Below are 16,937 nucleotides of genomic sequence, written 5' to 3' on the forward strand. Positions count from 1 at the left end.
CTGGGTGTCTTCGATGACATGGAAGGAAAAGCGGCTTTGGCGAAATTAAAAGACGCAATTGTGCCTGTTAGAAGAAAAAAAAGCCACAAATAGAAGGGAACAACCCGACCGCATCGAAAACAAAGGAAACTTTAAAAGTGCAAAAATAAAGAAACTACGGGAAGTGTTTTTTGTTTTGTTTTTTTAACTGTAGAATTGTGAAAAAAAGAAAAGAAAATATGACAAAAAGCCACGAAACGAACAAAGACTCTTTCCCGGGCCTGAGAGGAAGAAAACACTCTACCACACCTCAACGTGGAGAAAAGAAAACTGAGGAACGCGTTCACGCGACGGGCGGGAAATCGGTCCGCGTACGTGCGCCAGAAGACTCTGGCAAAACTTTTTTTATATTTTGCTTGGAAAATGTCAATTCCTGGGCCGACGCGAATGTTGACCCACATGTGAGAACAAGCAGCCTGCTTGTCCTCGGAGAATACACAATAGTCAACATTTTTACAGGTAGTGTGGAACCACCTTTTAAATAGAAAGTGCTAAGAGCTTCCACACTAACTGCAAGCAAAGAGCCCCATCCTATCTGCAAATTTTACACAGCACCTGTAAATGCTGGGAATGCCCTCAATGGTTATCACATTAAATTTGCAGATACCGTAAGGTAAAGTCCTACAAAAAGCTGCAGTACATGCAAATTTTACCGCCATTTAGTAAAAAGACCCCTAAGTGTAGGTTTCATTCTCCAGTTCTCTGATCAAACATGCACTCTGCAAGTCCTTCAAATCAAGTACTCAAAACACAGTTTAGAAAAACTTAACCTACTTACAATCCCATCCATGATAAAATCTCTGAGTTCACATCAGAAATAGCCTGACAAAGAAAATCCTGAAGGCTATAAAAATATATTCCCCTCTTATCAAGTACTCAGTTGGCTGCTATAAACAACTTCAAATTGCAGGCTTCATAAAGCAATGCTATTACACAAACTGCCCACTGTCACATCACATATACTATCTATATGAAAGGTAAAGACTATCAGAGGTAAGCTTCTTTTGTTTCTATGGGAATCAATTCACGATTGAACCAGGATTTCATTACCTTATATATCATAATCAATCAGTATAAATCTTTACATTAAGTACTTATATGTACGTTTAAGCTCATTTTTTTACAACTCATTTTATGATACTACTTCTTTTAAATTTGTCATTCATGCTCAACAATTACTTATCTTACATAATATGGGGGGGTATGTGCCAACAGAGACAAAACCTGAATTTATGTTTGCACATAATCCCCCCTCCCAATAATATATAAGGTGATGAAATCCTGGTTCAATCGTGAATTGATTCCCATAGAAACAAAGGAAGCTCACCTCTGATGGTCTTTACCTTTCACAGTTTATGTGTAATAGCATAGCCATAAAAATATATTGACACATATTCTATTGGACAAGTGAATCTACATGACTTGCTATGATGTAATCACAGAATAGCTACACTGGCTGGACTTCAAAATGCAAATTAAAATATTCTAAATAATCAGCTGCACATAGCTGGGCATAGTAAAATTTGTTTTCAATAGTATAGAAATAATAGCATATTGTTCTTGTACAATAATTGAAGAAAACAACTGGATAAATCTACTATTCACCAGATGCTCTTACCATCAGTCTTCTCATTCTTTCCTTTTCAATTCGCTCAGTTTCTTTTTTCTGCTCACGTTCGGTGTTGGCATGCCAGGTGGCCACGGCTTTGGAAAGTTTCTGAATTTTCCCAGTAACAGAGCGATGGTATTCCTTGAAGTCTTTAGCATGCTGCAAGATGCTATTGAGATATTCCTAAAAAATTATAAGTCACCATCAGATTTCTAAAAGTGATTTTCAAACAGCATTTATGACAGTAGCCTATTAGGACAAACAAATAATTATGATTTTTGCATACTGAACATGCCAGACATATCTAAATAAACCATCATCATTCATCCATTTCTGCAGTAAGTGCATAATTTGGATAGAATAGAATCATTTTCTTAATGGATAATGTGATAGGTGACGTACTGTGAAGAAAGGCTTTTAAAGGTGGGGTAATACTACGTAGAAATGAATAAAGCTCTAACATGCATTGACTGATCTTTTTAGAATGATAGTATGCGAGGCAGGAGAAATATTCAACTGAAGTGAAAGTCTAGAAGAAAAGAGCACTCTACTCCCTTTTCCCTTTGTTCCTGCTGCTAAAGGAAGAAAAAAAAAAAGCAAATAAAATCTAATTTTTGTCAGATTAGAGCAGTTCCACAATCTAGGCAGCCACCTTAAGCAGTCCATAAAGGAGTGGACAATTTAGACAAGTGGCTCCCAAACTTTATCGGTTCATGCTGCTCCTAGGCTACACATTTCCTCTCAAGTCCCTTCTCCCCATACCGATGGTGTTCAGTCCTATCATCCGTCCAGCTTCGGCCTCACCTTCTCTCCCTCCTCCATCCGGCTTCTGCCCACCTTCTCTCGCCTTTCTGTCAAGCTTCTGTCCACCTTCCATCTCCTTTCCATTCAGCTTCTGTCCACCTTCTCTCCCCCTTCCATCCAGCTTTTGTCCACCTTCTCTCCCCTTTCTATCCAGTTTCTGCCCTCTTTTTCTCTCCATCCTTCCAGCCATGGTCTTCCCCTTTCTCCCCATCCTTCTACCCAACATCTTCTCTCTCTCCAGCCCTTTTCTATCCAGCGTGGTCCCCGCTTTCTGTCCCCATCTTTCTATTTATCTCTCTCTCTCTACCCTTCTTCTATCCAGCTTCCCCGCTCTTCTATCATTTTTCCTTCCCTCTCTCCATTCACCTTCTCCTGCCTCTCATGCCCACCTTCCTCTTCCACCCAGTATCGTCCGTTTCCTGGCCATTACTGCTTCTCCCGATGAGCAGCAGCGGCCCCAGCAAAAAGACAAATAGCAAGTGCGGTGCCACAGCCTTTTCAGGTACGTATTGTTGGCTCTGCCGGTCTTCTGACCCAGAATGGGAAGCTGACGTCAGAGGGGGGCAGAGGACCAGCAGAGCAGACAGTTCATGCCTGAAGGCTGCGGCTCCATGCTTGCTTGCTGTTGTTTTGCCACCGCCACTCATTGGGAGAAGCAGCAGTGCAGGGGTGACAGTGTGTCTCAGCAGGAGAATTTTCTGCTTTGATGAGAGTACAGGAGATGACCCGCCTAAGTGGGAGTCTCTTGCTGAATGCGGGAGACTTGGCAGGTCTGCAGGAGGGAGGTGAAGAAAATATGACGTGGCACCTCTGCAAGTTCGTTGCAGTACCCTCGGGTGCCGCAGCACAGTCTAGGAAATGCTGTCTTAGACAAAACCCGTATCTACATAACATAATGAAAACAGAAAATACTTTTATGTGCACACACCAATATACTACCGTTGCCTTTCACATGATTTCAGAGCAAGTTAATTAGTTTCATTTTAACTTCAAAATACTAATTCTAGAAATTTGTAGAAATTTCAGCTTTGATGTCAGAAGAATAAAGTATGAGATGATGAAAGCTTCAGATAATCATTTAGGACGTGCATTCATTAGTACACCATAAAGATATAAAAAGTCAATTCTGTAATTTCGCACCACTTAAGTGCAAAGGAACCAAAATAGGCAGTTACGTGAAGCACCCTAGGCGTCATTCTATAAATTCACGCAAGTTCTATTGCGTGTAACTGCAAGGAGGTGTATATGCAGGCAGAGAATGGGTGGGCTACGGGTGTGTCCCCAACTTACATGTTTAAGTTATAGAATACTGTAAGTTATGCATTTTACATGGTGAACTTAGGCATACTCTTTTACGGCTGTCATTGACCTGGCTTAAATGGTCATGGCGAGATCTAGGCACACCAATTCAGACTTTATAAAAGCACTGTGGTGCACAGATGCCATTATAGAACAGGTGCACCTAAATGGAGGCACCTAGTTATAGAATTGCCTCCTTAGTGCATGGAAAATCAATTTCAAGCATGTTAACTTATAATTTAACGCATGTAAATTTCTGCACATTAAATTTTTAACTTGAATGTGTAACAAATTGAAAGAAGCCCAAAAATTCTGAATACGAACCAAAAATATTTCCCCATGCACATTCCTAATGATCAAGATTTTCATTTACAATGCAAAGAAACTTTCCATTGTAGTTAAAGTATACAATTATGGCAACTTCAAACTACCTTAAGTAATTATTTTGATATTCAAGCATTACTACAATTTCAAAGCACCAGAAAGCCTAGATCTTAATAAGGTCATGAACTATAAAGCATGTCTACTGCAGAAGAAACCATTATTATTTTTCAATAGGGGTGTGCATTTGTTGGCATGTTATTCATTTGGATTTTAGCTCATGACTTTTCAGTAGTAGCTCAAGGTGAGTTCCATTCAGGTATACCTAGCAGTCCCCCTATCCCAAGAGGGCTTTCAATCTATGGGTTCCTTTTACAAAGCTGCATTGCTGATTAGTGGCACGCTGAATGCAAAGAAGCCCATGGGAATATAATGGACTTCTTCACATTCAACACACAGTTAATCGGTAGCGCAGTTTTGTAAAAGGAGCCCCACATTTACACCTAAGGCAAAGAAGAGTTATTTGCCTAAGATCACAAGCTGCCATAGTGGGATTTGAACAAGGCTTCCCTGGTTCTCATTCCACCGCTCTAACCTTAGATACTTCTCCACTCCATTTTAGTTCGCTTGGGTGCCAAAAAATTATTTTGTGCATACAAATCATTTCTGTAGGCATATACCTGCAAAAAGAATAGATATTGATGGAGGATTACCACGGGGGGGTGGACAGTAGGAGTCAGGGGAAGGGTAGGGGAATTGTTTAGGTTGGGGGAGCTATGGGGGGGAGGAGATCTTTGTCTAGGATCTTGAGATACTGTTTAAAAGATGTTGACAGTATTTTTGTGTTGTTCCAATTTAAATAAATAAAAACACTTAAAATAAAAAAAAAAAACTATATAAAATCAATTTGAATGTGTAAAAAGAAGCTCTTGAATACAATATGTGCAAAAAACATGAGAAAAAGAGAGAGAGAGAGAAAACGCAAACTGAAAAAAAAGTTTTGCTTAAAATAAAGAGCCAAACTTTTTTTTTGGTAGTGCACACCACTATATTTAACTATTTGTGTAACACAAAATTTAAGGGTTAAAAAAAAAAAAAAAAAAAAAAAAAAGAGATGCTTTTTACAATAGAATGTCATATAAAAAAAGAGATCATTCAAATTATTCCTGTACAGCTATGCAAACAAGAGATTCCAATAGCAGCTAGTTAGATTTACAATATCAAATACTCTCACAGGCTTACAAATGTGATGGCAGGGTGATTGTTCTGTATCTATTTTGTCTGAGTCAGGAGGTAATTTTCAAACTGCTCACATTGGGACAAAACCTGTAGATTTTTATAACCCTCAGATTTTGCCTCAATTTTGAATTGAAAGCACACAAACAGATTTGTTTTAAAATTTGTCAGAAGTACAACACACCCGCAAACATTAGAATTTGTGTATCTTGCAGGTAGACGTTTGCTGGGACTGTATGCAAGCAAATTTGAAAATACAATCTATATTTGGACTCACACCATTGGGAATGCTTCCTCTCAATGTAGCTAAAAAGTATGTGTGTTGGGAGAAAATGAACACACTACACTGTTAGCTGCATTTATGGGGGGCAATTTTCAGACGGAAGATTTATATAGATAAATCATCACCCACATAGATGGCAAATAAGATGATACATTTTAAAGAAACAAAAACAAACAAGTTAAATTACCTGGTGCTTCTGCCTTCGCTTCCTTTCCTGCTCAATCTTTTGCTGCTTTTCCAATTTTTCCGTCATGCGGGCCTCACGAAGGGTCTGACGCTTGCTGCGTTTGTAAGCTTTAGAGTTCAGCGCAGTTTCCAAGGTTGTGTCACGTCGCATGCAGGCCACCACTTCTTGTCTTAGCTAACAAATGCAAAAAGAATGACCTCGACAGTTACTATAAATTCAAAATATGTCAACCTTTCCCCTGAGATGTATTTTGAGAAAGATGGGTTGAAAATGGAAATAAATGACATAAGGTGAATCTTCTCCCCATTAGGATCTGTCACTAGTTCAGAGGCTATTTAACTGAGATCTTAGCTGTGAAAAGTGCCGTCTGTAATTCATCAAGAGTTTTAAATTGTGTAGAATAGAAATTAAAAAAAAAAAAAAAAAAGAATAAATCGGTCACAGAACTGAATGATATCTGATAGCATTTGCTTAGAAAAGCTCTCTAGGACAGGAGTTATCAAGCCTGTCCTCAGACCCATTCAGCCATGTTTTCAGGCCACCCACAATAAACATGCATGATATAGATTTGTATACAATAGAGGCAATATGTGCAAATTTATCTCATGCATATTTCATTGTGGATATCTTGAAAATCTGTCTGTCTCGAGGACTGGGATGTGAACCCCTGCTCTAGGAGAGGCTTTACTAAGCATGTGTGAGCCTCTTCAGTTGTTATATACAACTCCACTGAAGTGTGACTGGTTGTCCTAATGTCTACAGAGACACATCTTACAGATAAGCAACTCTCTCTGTCAACAAGCAGGATGATCAACCATATAAGTAGGAATTGTTAGCATTTCTTTTTTTTTTTCCAGATGTTGTGGACTAAGGTTCACATCAGAGCCTTGCAAATATCAGTCTCTAATGTGCAAAGGTTGTCATGACTCTTAACATTATGGGGGGGGGGGGGGGGGGGGGGGTTATAACATAGCCACCTGAAATGTACTTTTCCCTTCCCCCAGGCTGAGAAGAAGAAAATATTTAAGAAAAAAAAATAGGAGTCGATAGTCAACACAGTTTAAGCAGGCAGGGGAGGCTACTGCCCACTTAAATCATGCTAAGCAATATTCATCAGTACTAAACCGAGTCAGTGCCACTGATATCACCTCTGACTGCCCTGGCACAATTTGTGCAGCGCTAGCTAGGTCAATCTAGGGGCAGAGTCAGAGCATACCCAGAAGTTATACAGGCACAAGTAAAGCGAAGATACTTACCTGTAGCAGGAATTCTTAGAGGACAGCAGGATTTATATTATCACAAGTGGGCGAGGCTCAATCCAGCATTTACCACAGCTAAATGAGAGCTTTGTGGAGCGAGAGACGTGCACAAGGTCTCCTCAGTTTAATACTATAGCAAAAAATAAAGTTAAAATAACGAAGGAGACAACTGAATGGAGAGGAGGGAGGAATTGTGAGAATATAAAGCCTGCTGTCCTCGGAGAATACCTGCTACAGGTAAGTATCTTTGTTTCTCCAAAAACAAGCAGGCTTATATTTCTCACAAATGAGGAATCTCTAACATCCAGGCTCACCAAAAACAACAAACATTGATAAATTGGGCCTCGCAACGGCGAGAACACAACACAGATTAATCTGAAACTATATACAATCTGAATGAGAGTGCAGCCTGGAACAGAATAAAATGGGCCTAGGAGGGTGGAGTTGAATTCTAGACCCCAAACAGATTCTGCAACACTATCTACCCAAACCGACTGTCGCGTCATGTATCCTGCTCAAGGCAGTAGTATGATGTGAATATGTGGACTTAAGATCACGTCGCAGCCTTGCAAATTTCTTCAATGGAGGCTGACCTCAAATGGGCTGCAGACGCAGCCATTGCTCTGACATTATGAGCTGCGACATGACATTCCAAGGCCAGCCCAGCCTGGGCATAAGTGAAGGAAATGCAATCTGCCAGTCAAATAGAAATGGTATGTTTCCAGATGGCGATCCCCATCCTGTTGGGATCAAAAGAAACAAAAAGCTGGGGCGGACTATCTGTGAGGCCTTGTCCGCTCCATGTAATAGACCAATGCTCTCTTGCAATCCAAGGTGTGCAATCTGCTTTCGCCAGGATGGGCATGAGGTCGGGGAAAGAATGTTGGCAAGAGAATCTACTCATTCAGATGGAACTCCGACACCACTTTCGGAAGGAACTTACGGTGCGTAAGAAGGATTACTCTGTTGTGATGAAACTTAGTATACGGTGCATCCGCTACTAAGGCCTGAAGCTCATTGACACTATGAGCTGAAGTAACAGCCAACAATAAAATGACCTTCCAGGTCAAGTACTTCAGATGGCAGGAATTCATGGCTCAAAAGGAGCTTTCATCAGATGGCTGAGAACGAAGTTGAGATCCCATGATACTGGTGGAGGTCTGACAGGGGGCTTTGACAAAAGCAAACCTCTCATGAAGCAAACAACTAAAGGCTGTCCAGAGATAGGCTTATCTTCTACACATTGATGATAAACACTAATTGAACTAAGGTGAACCTTTACGGAGTTGGTCTTGAGACCAGGTTCTGATAAGTGTAGACGGTATTCAAGCAGGGTCTATGTAGTGTAAGTAAGGGGATCTCGGGACTTGCCCTCACACCAGATGGCAAACCTTCTCCATTTAAAGAGTAACACCTCTTAGTGGAATCTTTCCTGGAAGCCAGCAAGACCTGGGAGATACCCTCAGAAATACCCAAAGAAGCAAATTCTAGGATCTCAACATCCAAGCTGTGAGAGCCAGAGATTGGAGGTTGGGATGTATAAGTGACCCCTCATTCTGAGTGATGAGGGTCGCAAAACACTCCAATCTCCATGGTTCTTCGGAGGATAAATCCAGAAGAAAAGGGAACCATATCTGCCACAGCTAGTATGGTGCAATCAGAATCATGAATCCGCGGTCTTGCTTAAGTTTCAAAAACATTTTCCCATTAGAAGTATTGGAGGATACGCCTAAAGAAGACCTGCCTCCCAATTGAAGAGGAAGGCATCTGACGCTAGAATGTCGTGGGCCTGAAGCCTTGGCACAGAACTGAGGGACCTTTTGGTTGATCTGAGTGGCAAAAAGATCCACCGAGGGGGTACCCTATGCTCGGAAGATCTTGTGGGCTATTCCCACATTGAAAGACCACTTGTGCAATTGCATTATGCTGCTCAGTCTGTTGGCCAGAGTATTGTTTGTGCCTGCCAGAAGTGGTTCAAAGAAGCATGTCATGTTGGCGAGCCCAAAGCCACATCCGGATGGCCTCCTGACATACAGGGTGTGAACCAGTGCACCCCTGCTTGTTGGTTTAATACATTGCAACCTGATTGTCTGTTTGAATAAGAACAATTTGGTGAGATAACTGATCTCTGAAAGCCTTTAGAAAGTTCCAGATCGCCTGAAGCTCCAGGAGATTGATCTGAAGGTTTGTTTCCTGGGAGCACCAAATTCCTTGAGTGTGAAGTCCATCTACATGAGCTCCCCATCCCAGGAGAGATGCATCTGTTATCAGCACTTTTGTGGCTGAGGAATCTGAAATGGAAGTCCCAGAGTCAAATTGGATCAAATGGTCCACCACTGAGCATACAAGTTCTGTGGACACTTGGATGACATCTTCTAGACTCCCCATGGCTTGATAACACTAAGAAGCTAGGGTCCATTAAGCTGATCTCCTGTGAAGACCTGTCATGGGTGTTACGTACATTGTGGAAACCATGTGGTCCAACAATCATCTGCCGAGCTGTGAACTGCTGAGAGGCACAAACCTTGGACGAAATAAGACAAGATTTTCCGCTCTCGTTTCTGGGAGGTAGGCTTAAAACTTCTGTGTGTCAAGCAGGGCTCATATAAACGCTGGACAGGGTGGAGACGGTACTTGGGGTAGTTTAAAATGTAACCTAGTAGCTCAAGCACCCGAACAGTCATCCGCATGGACTCTGGAGAACCCTCCTCCTTGGTGCTACTCACCAACTAATCGTTGAGATATGGGAACACATGCAAGCTCATTTTCAAAGCACTTAGCCTCCCAAAGTTCCATAGAAACCTATTGAACTTAGCCTCCCAAAGTGCTTTGAAAATATGCCTCATGGACTCCCAGTCTGCGTAGCGATGTTGCAACCACTGCTAGACATTTGGTGAAGGCCCTGGGAGCTGACGCAAGGACAAAGGCAACATGCGGTACTGAAAGTGATGTGTTCCCAGCCGAAATCGAAGATACTTCTGGTGGGCTGGAAATATCAGGATGTGAGTATATGCATCCTTTAAGGCCAGAGAATCTAGCCAATCATTTTCCTGAATCACTGGGTAAAGGGTGCCCAAGTAAACCATCTTGAACTTTTCACGGACTAGGAATATGTTCAGGGACCTTAGGTATAAGATGGGATGCATCCTCCCTGTTTTCTTCTGCACAAGGAAGTACCTGGAATAGAATCCCTGGCCCTTCTTCCCCATGTGTAATTGGGAGCCCTGCATATTTCCTGCCCATGATTTGCTGCTGTGTATACATACCCCCCTTGCAAATACTTGCTATGTAAGTTAAGGAAGTATTTACAGAATAGCACTTAGGCATATTAGCATTTATGCGCAATAATATTAATATTCTAAACATTTTTCGGAGGACAAGTAGGCCTTCATATTCTCATAGATCTGACAGAACCTGATCCGAATGCCGACTGGTGAGAATGAGAACCTTCTAGCAGAGTCCCACCGCTCATGCGCTGGTGCCTTCCCACCCTTTGCACAAGCGTAGTCCTTCAGTCTTCATTTTTCCACGAGCACGGAGGACACGTCATTGTATTATTCTCAACATGTGTGTTTTTTCGTTCGCAGTACCTTCCCGTGTAGGTATTTTCCTTCTGTTTTTCAAGATTTTTCATATCTCATTATTTTACTTTATTTCCCTTTAATTTTCACAGTTATTTTGGAACTTAAAAGTTTCCTTTCATTTTTGCCAGTGGCTAGGCCATTGTAGGCATGAGCACAGACCTTAATTTGAATGTTGACCCTTTTTTAATTCACTATTGAGGAATTTCATTTGGCCACAATTTTTTTCTCAATGTAGATCGAGTGATTTCTGTGACAGACCTGCCCTCTTCGTGCACAAGGTGCCTTGGGCCTGACCATGAGCCTAACTCTTGCTATTTTAAAAATGCAGTTGAGGACACATTTTGGCTCCTTGAAGGCCAGTTGTAAAGGATTTTAAAGATTGCTTTTCAACTCTGAGTGACCGACAGTGCACTCTCTCATTAAAGTGATAATTCTGTTCATGTGAAAATGATTTGGAATGTGTAAGAAAATAAGACACAGCTATGTGCGGGAGGGCCACCTGAACAGAGAAACATATGTCCACATTCCCACATTATGGCTTGTTTACCTAAACAGAGAAATTCTCAAGCATTCTGTAATTTTCCTTAACTCTGAAAATGAGTTCTAAGTCTAATAAAAAGGAGAATCTTTGCCAGTGAAATTGAGGAGCTCATCTGTGAGTAAACATGCGTACTGAAAAGACTATTGTATTTCCTGGTCTAGTGACTCATGGCTTTCGCTATAAATGCCCCCCCCCCCCCCCCCCAAGCTGATGACAAGAACCTGGGTGATGTGTAACCAGTGACTGTTATGTGTATATAGCGAATGCTACATACCTGTAGAAGGTATTCTCCGAGGACAGCAGGCTGATTGTTCTCACTGATGGGTGACGTCCACGGCAGCCCCTCCAATCGGAATCTTCACTAGCAAAGTCCATTGCTAGCCCTCGTGCGCCCGCGCGCACCGCGCATGCGCGGCCGTCTTCCCGCCCGAAACCGGCTTGAGCCGGCCAGTCTCATATGTAGCAAGACAAGAGAAGGGAAGACACAACTCCAAAGGGGAGGCGGGCGGGTTTGTGAGAACAATCAGCCTGCTGTCCTCGGAGAATACCTTCTACAGGTATGTAGCATTCGCTTTCTCCGAGGACAAGCAGGCTGCTTGTTCTCACTGATGGGGTATCCCTAGCCCCCAGGCTCACTCAAAACAACAACCATGGTCAATTGGGCCTCGCAACGGCGAGGACATAACTGAGATTGACCTAAAAAAATTTACCAACTAACTGAGAGTGCAGCCTGGAACAGAACAAACAGGGCCCTCGGGGGGTGGAGTTGGATCCTAAAGCCCAAACAGGTTCTGAAGAACTGACTGCCCGAACCGACTGTCGCGTCGGGTATCCTGCTGCAGGCAGTAATGAGATGTGAATGTGTGGACAGATGACCATGTCGCAGCTTTGCAAATCTCTTCAATAGAGGCTGACTTCAAGTGGGCTACCGACGCTGCCATGGCTCTAACATTATGAGCCGTGACATGACCCTCAAGAGCCAGCCCCGCCTGGGCGTAAGTGAAAGAAATGCAATCTGCTAGCCAATTGGATATGGTGCGTTTCCCCACAGCCACTCCCCTCCTATTGGGATCAAAAGAAACAAACAATTGGGCGGACTGTCTGTTGGGCTGTGTCCGCTCCAGGTAGAAGGCCAATGCTCTCTTGCAGTCCAATGTGTGCAGCTGACGTTCAGCAGGGCAGGAATGAGGACGGGGAAAGAATGTTGGCAAGACAATTGACTGGTTCAGATGGAACTCCGACACCACCTTTGGCAAGAACTTAGGGTGAGTGCGGAGGACTACTCTGTTATGATGAAATTTGGTGTAAGGGGCCTGGGCTACCAGGGCCTGAAGCTCACTGACTCTACGAGCTGAAGTAACTGCCACCAAGAAAATGACCTTCCAGGTCAAGTACTTCAGATGGCAGGAATTCAGTGGCTCAAAAGGAGGTTTCATCAGCTGGGTGAGAACGACATTGAGATCCCATGACACAGTAGGAGGCTTGACAGGGGGCTTTGACAAAAGCAAACCTCTCATGAAGCGAACAACTAAAGGCTGTCCTGAGATCGGCTTACCTTCCACATGGTAATGGTATGCACTGATTGCACTAAGGTGAACCCTTACAGAGTTGGTCTTGAGACCAGACTCAGACAAGTGCAGAAGGTATTCAAGCAGGGTCTGTGTAGGACAAGAGCGAGGATCTAGGGCCTTGCTGTCACACCAGACGGCAAACCTCCTCCATAGAAAGAAGTAACTCCTCTTAGTGGAATCTTTCCTGGAAGCAAGCAAGATGCGGGAGACACCCTCTGACAGACCCAAAGAGACAAAGTCTACGCTCTCAACATCCAGGCCGTGAGAGCCAGGGACCGGAGGCTGGGATGCAGAAGAGCCCCTTCGTCCTGCATGATGAGGGTCGGAAAACACTCCAATCTCCACGGTTCTTCGGAGGATAACTCCAGAAGAAGAGGGAACCAGATCTGACGCGGCCAAAAGGGGGCAATCAGAATCATGGTGCCTCGGTCTTGCTTGAGTTTCAACAAAGTCTTCCCCACCAGAGGAATGGGAGGATAAGCATACAGCAGGCCATCCCCCCAATACAGGAGGAAGGCATCCGATGCCAGTCTGCCGTGGGCCTGAAGCCTGGAACAGAACTGAGGGACTTTGTGGTTTGCTCGAGATGCGAAGAGATCCACCAAGGGGGTGCCCCACGCTTGGAAGATCTGGCGCACCACTCGGGAGTTGAGCGACCACTCGTGAGGTTGCATAATCCTGCTCAACCTGTCGGCCCGACTGTTGTTTACGCCTGCCAGATATGTGGCCTGGAGCACCATGCCGTGACGGCGGGCCCAGCGCCACATGCTGATGGCTTCCTGACACAGGGGGCGAGATCCGGTGCCCCCCTGCTTGTTGACGTAGTACATGGCAACCTGGTTGTCTGTCTGAATTTGGATAATTTGGTGGGACAGCCGATCTCTGAAAGCCTTCAGAGCGTTCCAGATCGCTCGCAACTCCAGAAGATTGATCTGTAGATCGCGTTCCTGGAGGGACCAGCTTCCTTGGGTGTGAAGCCCATCGACATGAGCTCCCCATCCCAGGAGAGACGCATCCGTGGTCAGCACTTTTTGTGGCTGAGGAATTTGGAAAGGGCGTCCCAGAGTCAAATTGGACCAAATCGTCCACCAATACAGGGATTTGAGAAAACTCGTGGACAGGTGGATCACGTCTTCTAGATCCCCAGCAGCCTGAAACCACTGGGAAGCTAGGGTCCATTGAGCAGATCTCATGTGAAGGCGGGCCATGGGAGTCACATGAACTGTGGAGGACATGTGGCCCAGCAATCTCAACATCTGCCGAGCTGTGATCTGCTGGGACGCTCGCACCCGCGAGATGAGGGACAGCAAGTTGTTGGCCCTCGCCTCTGGGAGATAGGCGCGAGCCGTCCGAGAATCCAGCAGAGCTCCTATGAATTCGAGTCTCTATACTGGGAGAAGATGGGACTTTGGGTAATTGATCACAAACCCCAGTAGCTCCAGGAGGCGAATAGTCATCCGCATGGACTGCAGGGCTCCTGCCTCGGACGTGTTCTTTACCAGCCAATCGTCGAGATATGGGAACACGTGCACCCCCAGCCTGCGAAGTGCTGCTGCTACTACAGCCAAGCACTTTGTGAACACCCTGGGCGCAGAGGCGAGACCAAAGGGTAGCACACAGTACTGGAAGTGACGTGTGCCCAGCTGAAATCGCAGATACTGTCTGTGAGCTGGCAGTATCGGGATGTGTGTGTAGGCATCCTTTAAGTCCAGAGAGCATAGCCAATCGTTTTCCTGAATCATGGGAAGTAGGGTGCCCAGGGAAAGCATCCTGAACTTTTCTTTGACCAGATATTTGTTCAGGGCCCTTAGGTCTAGGATGGGACGCATCCCCCCTGTTTTCTTTTCCACAAGGAAGTACCTGGAATAGAATCCCAGCCCTTCTTGCCCGGATGGCACGGGCTCGACCGCATTGGCGCTGAGAAGGGCGGAGAGTTCCTCTGCAAGTACCTGCTTGTGCTGGAAGCTGTAAGACTGAGCTCCCGGTGGACAATTTGGAGGTTTGGAGGCCAAATTGAGGGTGTATCCTTGCCGGACTATTTGGAGAACCCACTGATCGGAGGTTATGAGAGGCCACCTTTGGTGAAAAGCTTTCAACCTCCCTCCGACTGGCAGGTCGCCCGGCACTGACACTTGGATGTCGGCTATGCTCTGCTGGAGCCAGTCAAAAGCTCGTCCCTTGCTTTTGCTGGGGAGCAGAGGGGCCTTGCTGGGTCGCACGCTGCTGACGAGAGCGAGCGCGCTGGGGCTTAGCCTGGGCCGCAGGCTGTCGGGAAGGAGGATTGTACCTACGCTTGCCAGAAGAGTAGAGAACAGTCTTCCTTCCCCCGAAAAATCGTCTACCTGTAGAGGTAGAAGCTGAAGGCTGCCGGCGGGAGAACTTGTCGAATGCGGTGTCCCGCTGGTGGAGCTGCTCTACCACCTGTTCGACTTTTTCTCCAAAAATATTATCCGCACGGCAAGGCGAGTCCGCAATCCGCTGCTGGATTCTATTCTCCAGGTCGGAGGCACGCAGCCATGAGAGCCTGCGCATCACCACACCTTGAGCAGCGGCCCTGGACGCAACATCAAAGGTGTCATACACCCCTCTGGACAGGAATTTTCTGCACGCCTTCAGCTGCCTGACCACCTCCTGAAAAGGCTTGGCTTGCTCAGTGGGGAGAGCATCAACCAAGCCCGCCAACTGCCGCACATTGTTCCGCATGTGTATGCTCGTGTAGAGCTGGTAAGACTGAATTTTGGCCACGAGCATAGAAGAATGGTAGGCCTTCCTCCCAAAGGAGTCCAAGGTTCTAGAGTCCTTGCCCGGGGGCGCCGAAGCATGCTCCCTAGAACTCTTAGCCTTCTTTAGGGACAGATCCACAACTCCAGAATCATGAGGCAACTGAGTGCGCATCAGATCTGGGTCCCCATGGATCCGGTACTGGGACTCGATCTTCTTGGGGATGTGGGGTTAGTTAAAGGTTTTGTCCAGTTCGCAAGCAATGTCTTTTTTAGGACATGATGCAAGGGAACAGTGGACGCTTCCTTAGGTGGAGAAGGATAGTCCAGGAGCTCAAACATTTCAGCCCTGGGCTCGTCCTCCACAACCACCGGGAAGGGGATGGCCGTAGACATCTCCCGGACAAAGGAAGCGAAAAAGAGACTCTCAGGAGGAGAAAGCTGTCTTTCAGGAGAGGGAGTGGGATCGGAAGGAAGACCCTCAGACTCCTCGTCGGAGAAATATCTGGGGTCTTCTTCCTCTTCCCACGAGGCCTCACCCTCGGTGTCAGACACAAGTTCACGGACCCGTGTCTGCAACCGTGCCCGACTCGACTCCGTGGAGCCACGTCCACGATGGGGGCGTCAAGAGGTAGACTCCCTCGCCCACATCGGCGAAGCTCCCTCCGCCGACGTAGTCGGGGAGCCTTCCTGGGAGGCAACGGCAGCCGGCACCGCACGCGGTACCGACGCCGGAGACCTCACCTCGGGCGATGGGCCAGCCGGCGCCACGCTCGACGGTACCGGTGGCGCAAGCACCGCCGGTACCGGAGGGGTAGGGCGCAACAGCTCTCCCAGGATCTCTGGGAGAACGGCCCGGAGGCTCTCGTTCAGAGCGGCTGCAGAGAAAGGCATGGAAGTCGATGCAGGAGTCGACGTCAGAACCTGTTCCGGGCGTGGAGGCTGTTCCGGGCTGTCCAGAGTGGAGCGCATCGACACCTCCTGAACAGAGGGTGAGCGGTCCTCTCGGTGCCGATGCCTGCTGGGTGCCGACTCCCTCGGCGACCCAGAGCTCTCTGTGCCGACACGGGAAGGGGACCGGTGACGATGCTTCTTCGACTTCTTTGAACGAAGCATGTCACCGGAGCTTCCCGGTACCGACGAGGAGGACGTAGAATCCAGCCGTCGCTTCCTCGGGGCCGAGGCCGAAGGAGGTCGGTCTCGGGGGGGCTGTACCGCAGGAGCCCTCAGGGTAGGGGGAGACCCACCCGAAGGCTCACCGCCACCAGCAGGGGAATGGACAGCCCTCACCTGCACTCCCGACGATGCACCACCGTCTGACGACATCAGCAGACGAGGTCCCGGTACCACCGACGTCGATGCAGCTATCCGATGTCTCGGCACCGATGCAGAGGGCCGATGCCTCGATGCACTCGATGCACTGGCGGCCGAGGATGAAGCTCTGGACGCTGAAGACGTCGATACACACGATACCCCCGGTGCCG

At 46.2% G+C, this 16,937-nt stretch overlaps 1 protein-coding gene across 5 annotated transcripts in view; it reads right to left on the minus strand.

The window, feature by feature from the left end:
• The window catches only part of SMARCA2 (SWI/SNF related, matrix associated, actin dependent regulator of chromatin, subfamily a, member 2), a 679,721-nt gene that overhangs the window by 497,495 nt on the left and 165,289 nt on the right, over positions 1 to 16,937 (minus strand). For all 5 annotated transcript variants that reach the window (XM_030193821.1, XM_030193826.1, XM_030193822.1 and 2 more), the window contains exons 8-9: positions 5,779 to 5,952; positions 1,658 to 1,831 (exon numbers count right to left, since the gene is read on the minus strand). In XM_030193821.1, the coding sequence (XP_030049681.1) occupies positions 1,658 to 1,831; positions 5,779 to 5,952 (348 nt within the window). The remainder of the gene's footprint in view (positions 1 to 1,657; positions 1,832 to 5,778; positions 5,953 to 16,937) is intronic.

The sequence above is a fragment of the Microcaecilia unicolor genome, chromosome 2, assembly GCF_901765095.1.
Source record: "Microcaecilia unicolor chromosome 2, aMicUni1.1, whole genome shotgun sequence".
Lineage (NCBI taxonomy): Eukaryota > Metazoa > Chordata > Amphibia > Gymnophiona > Siphonopidae > Microcaecilia > Microcaecilia unicolor.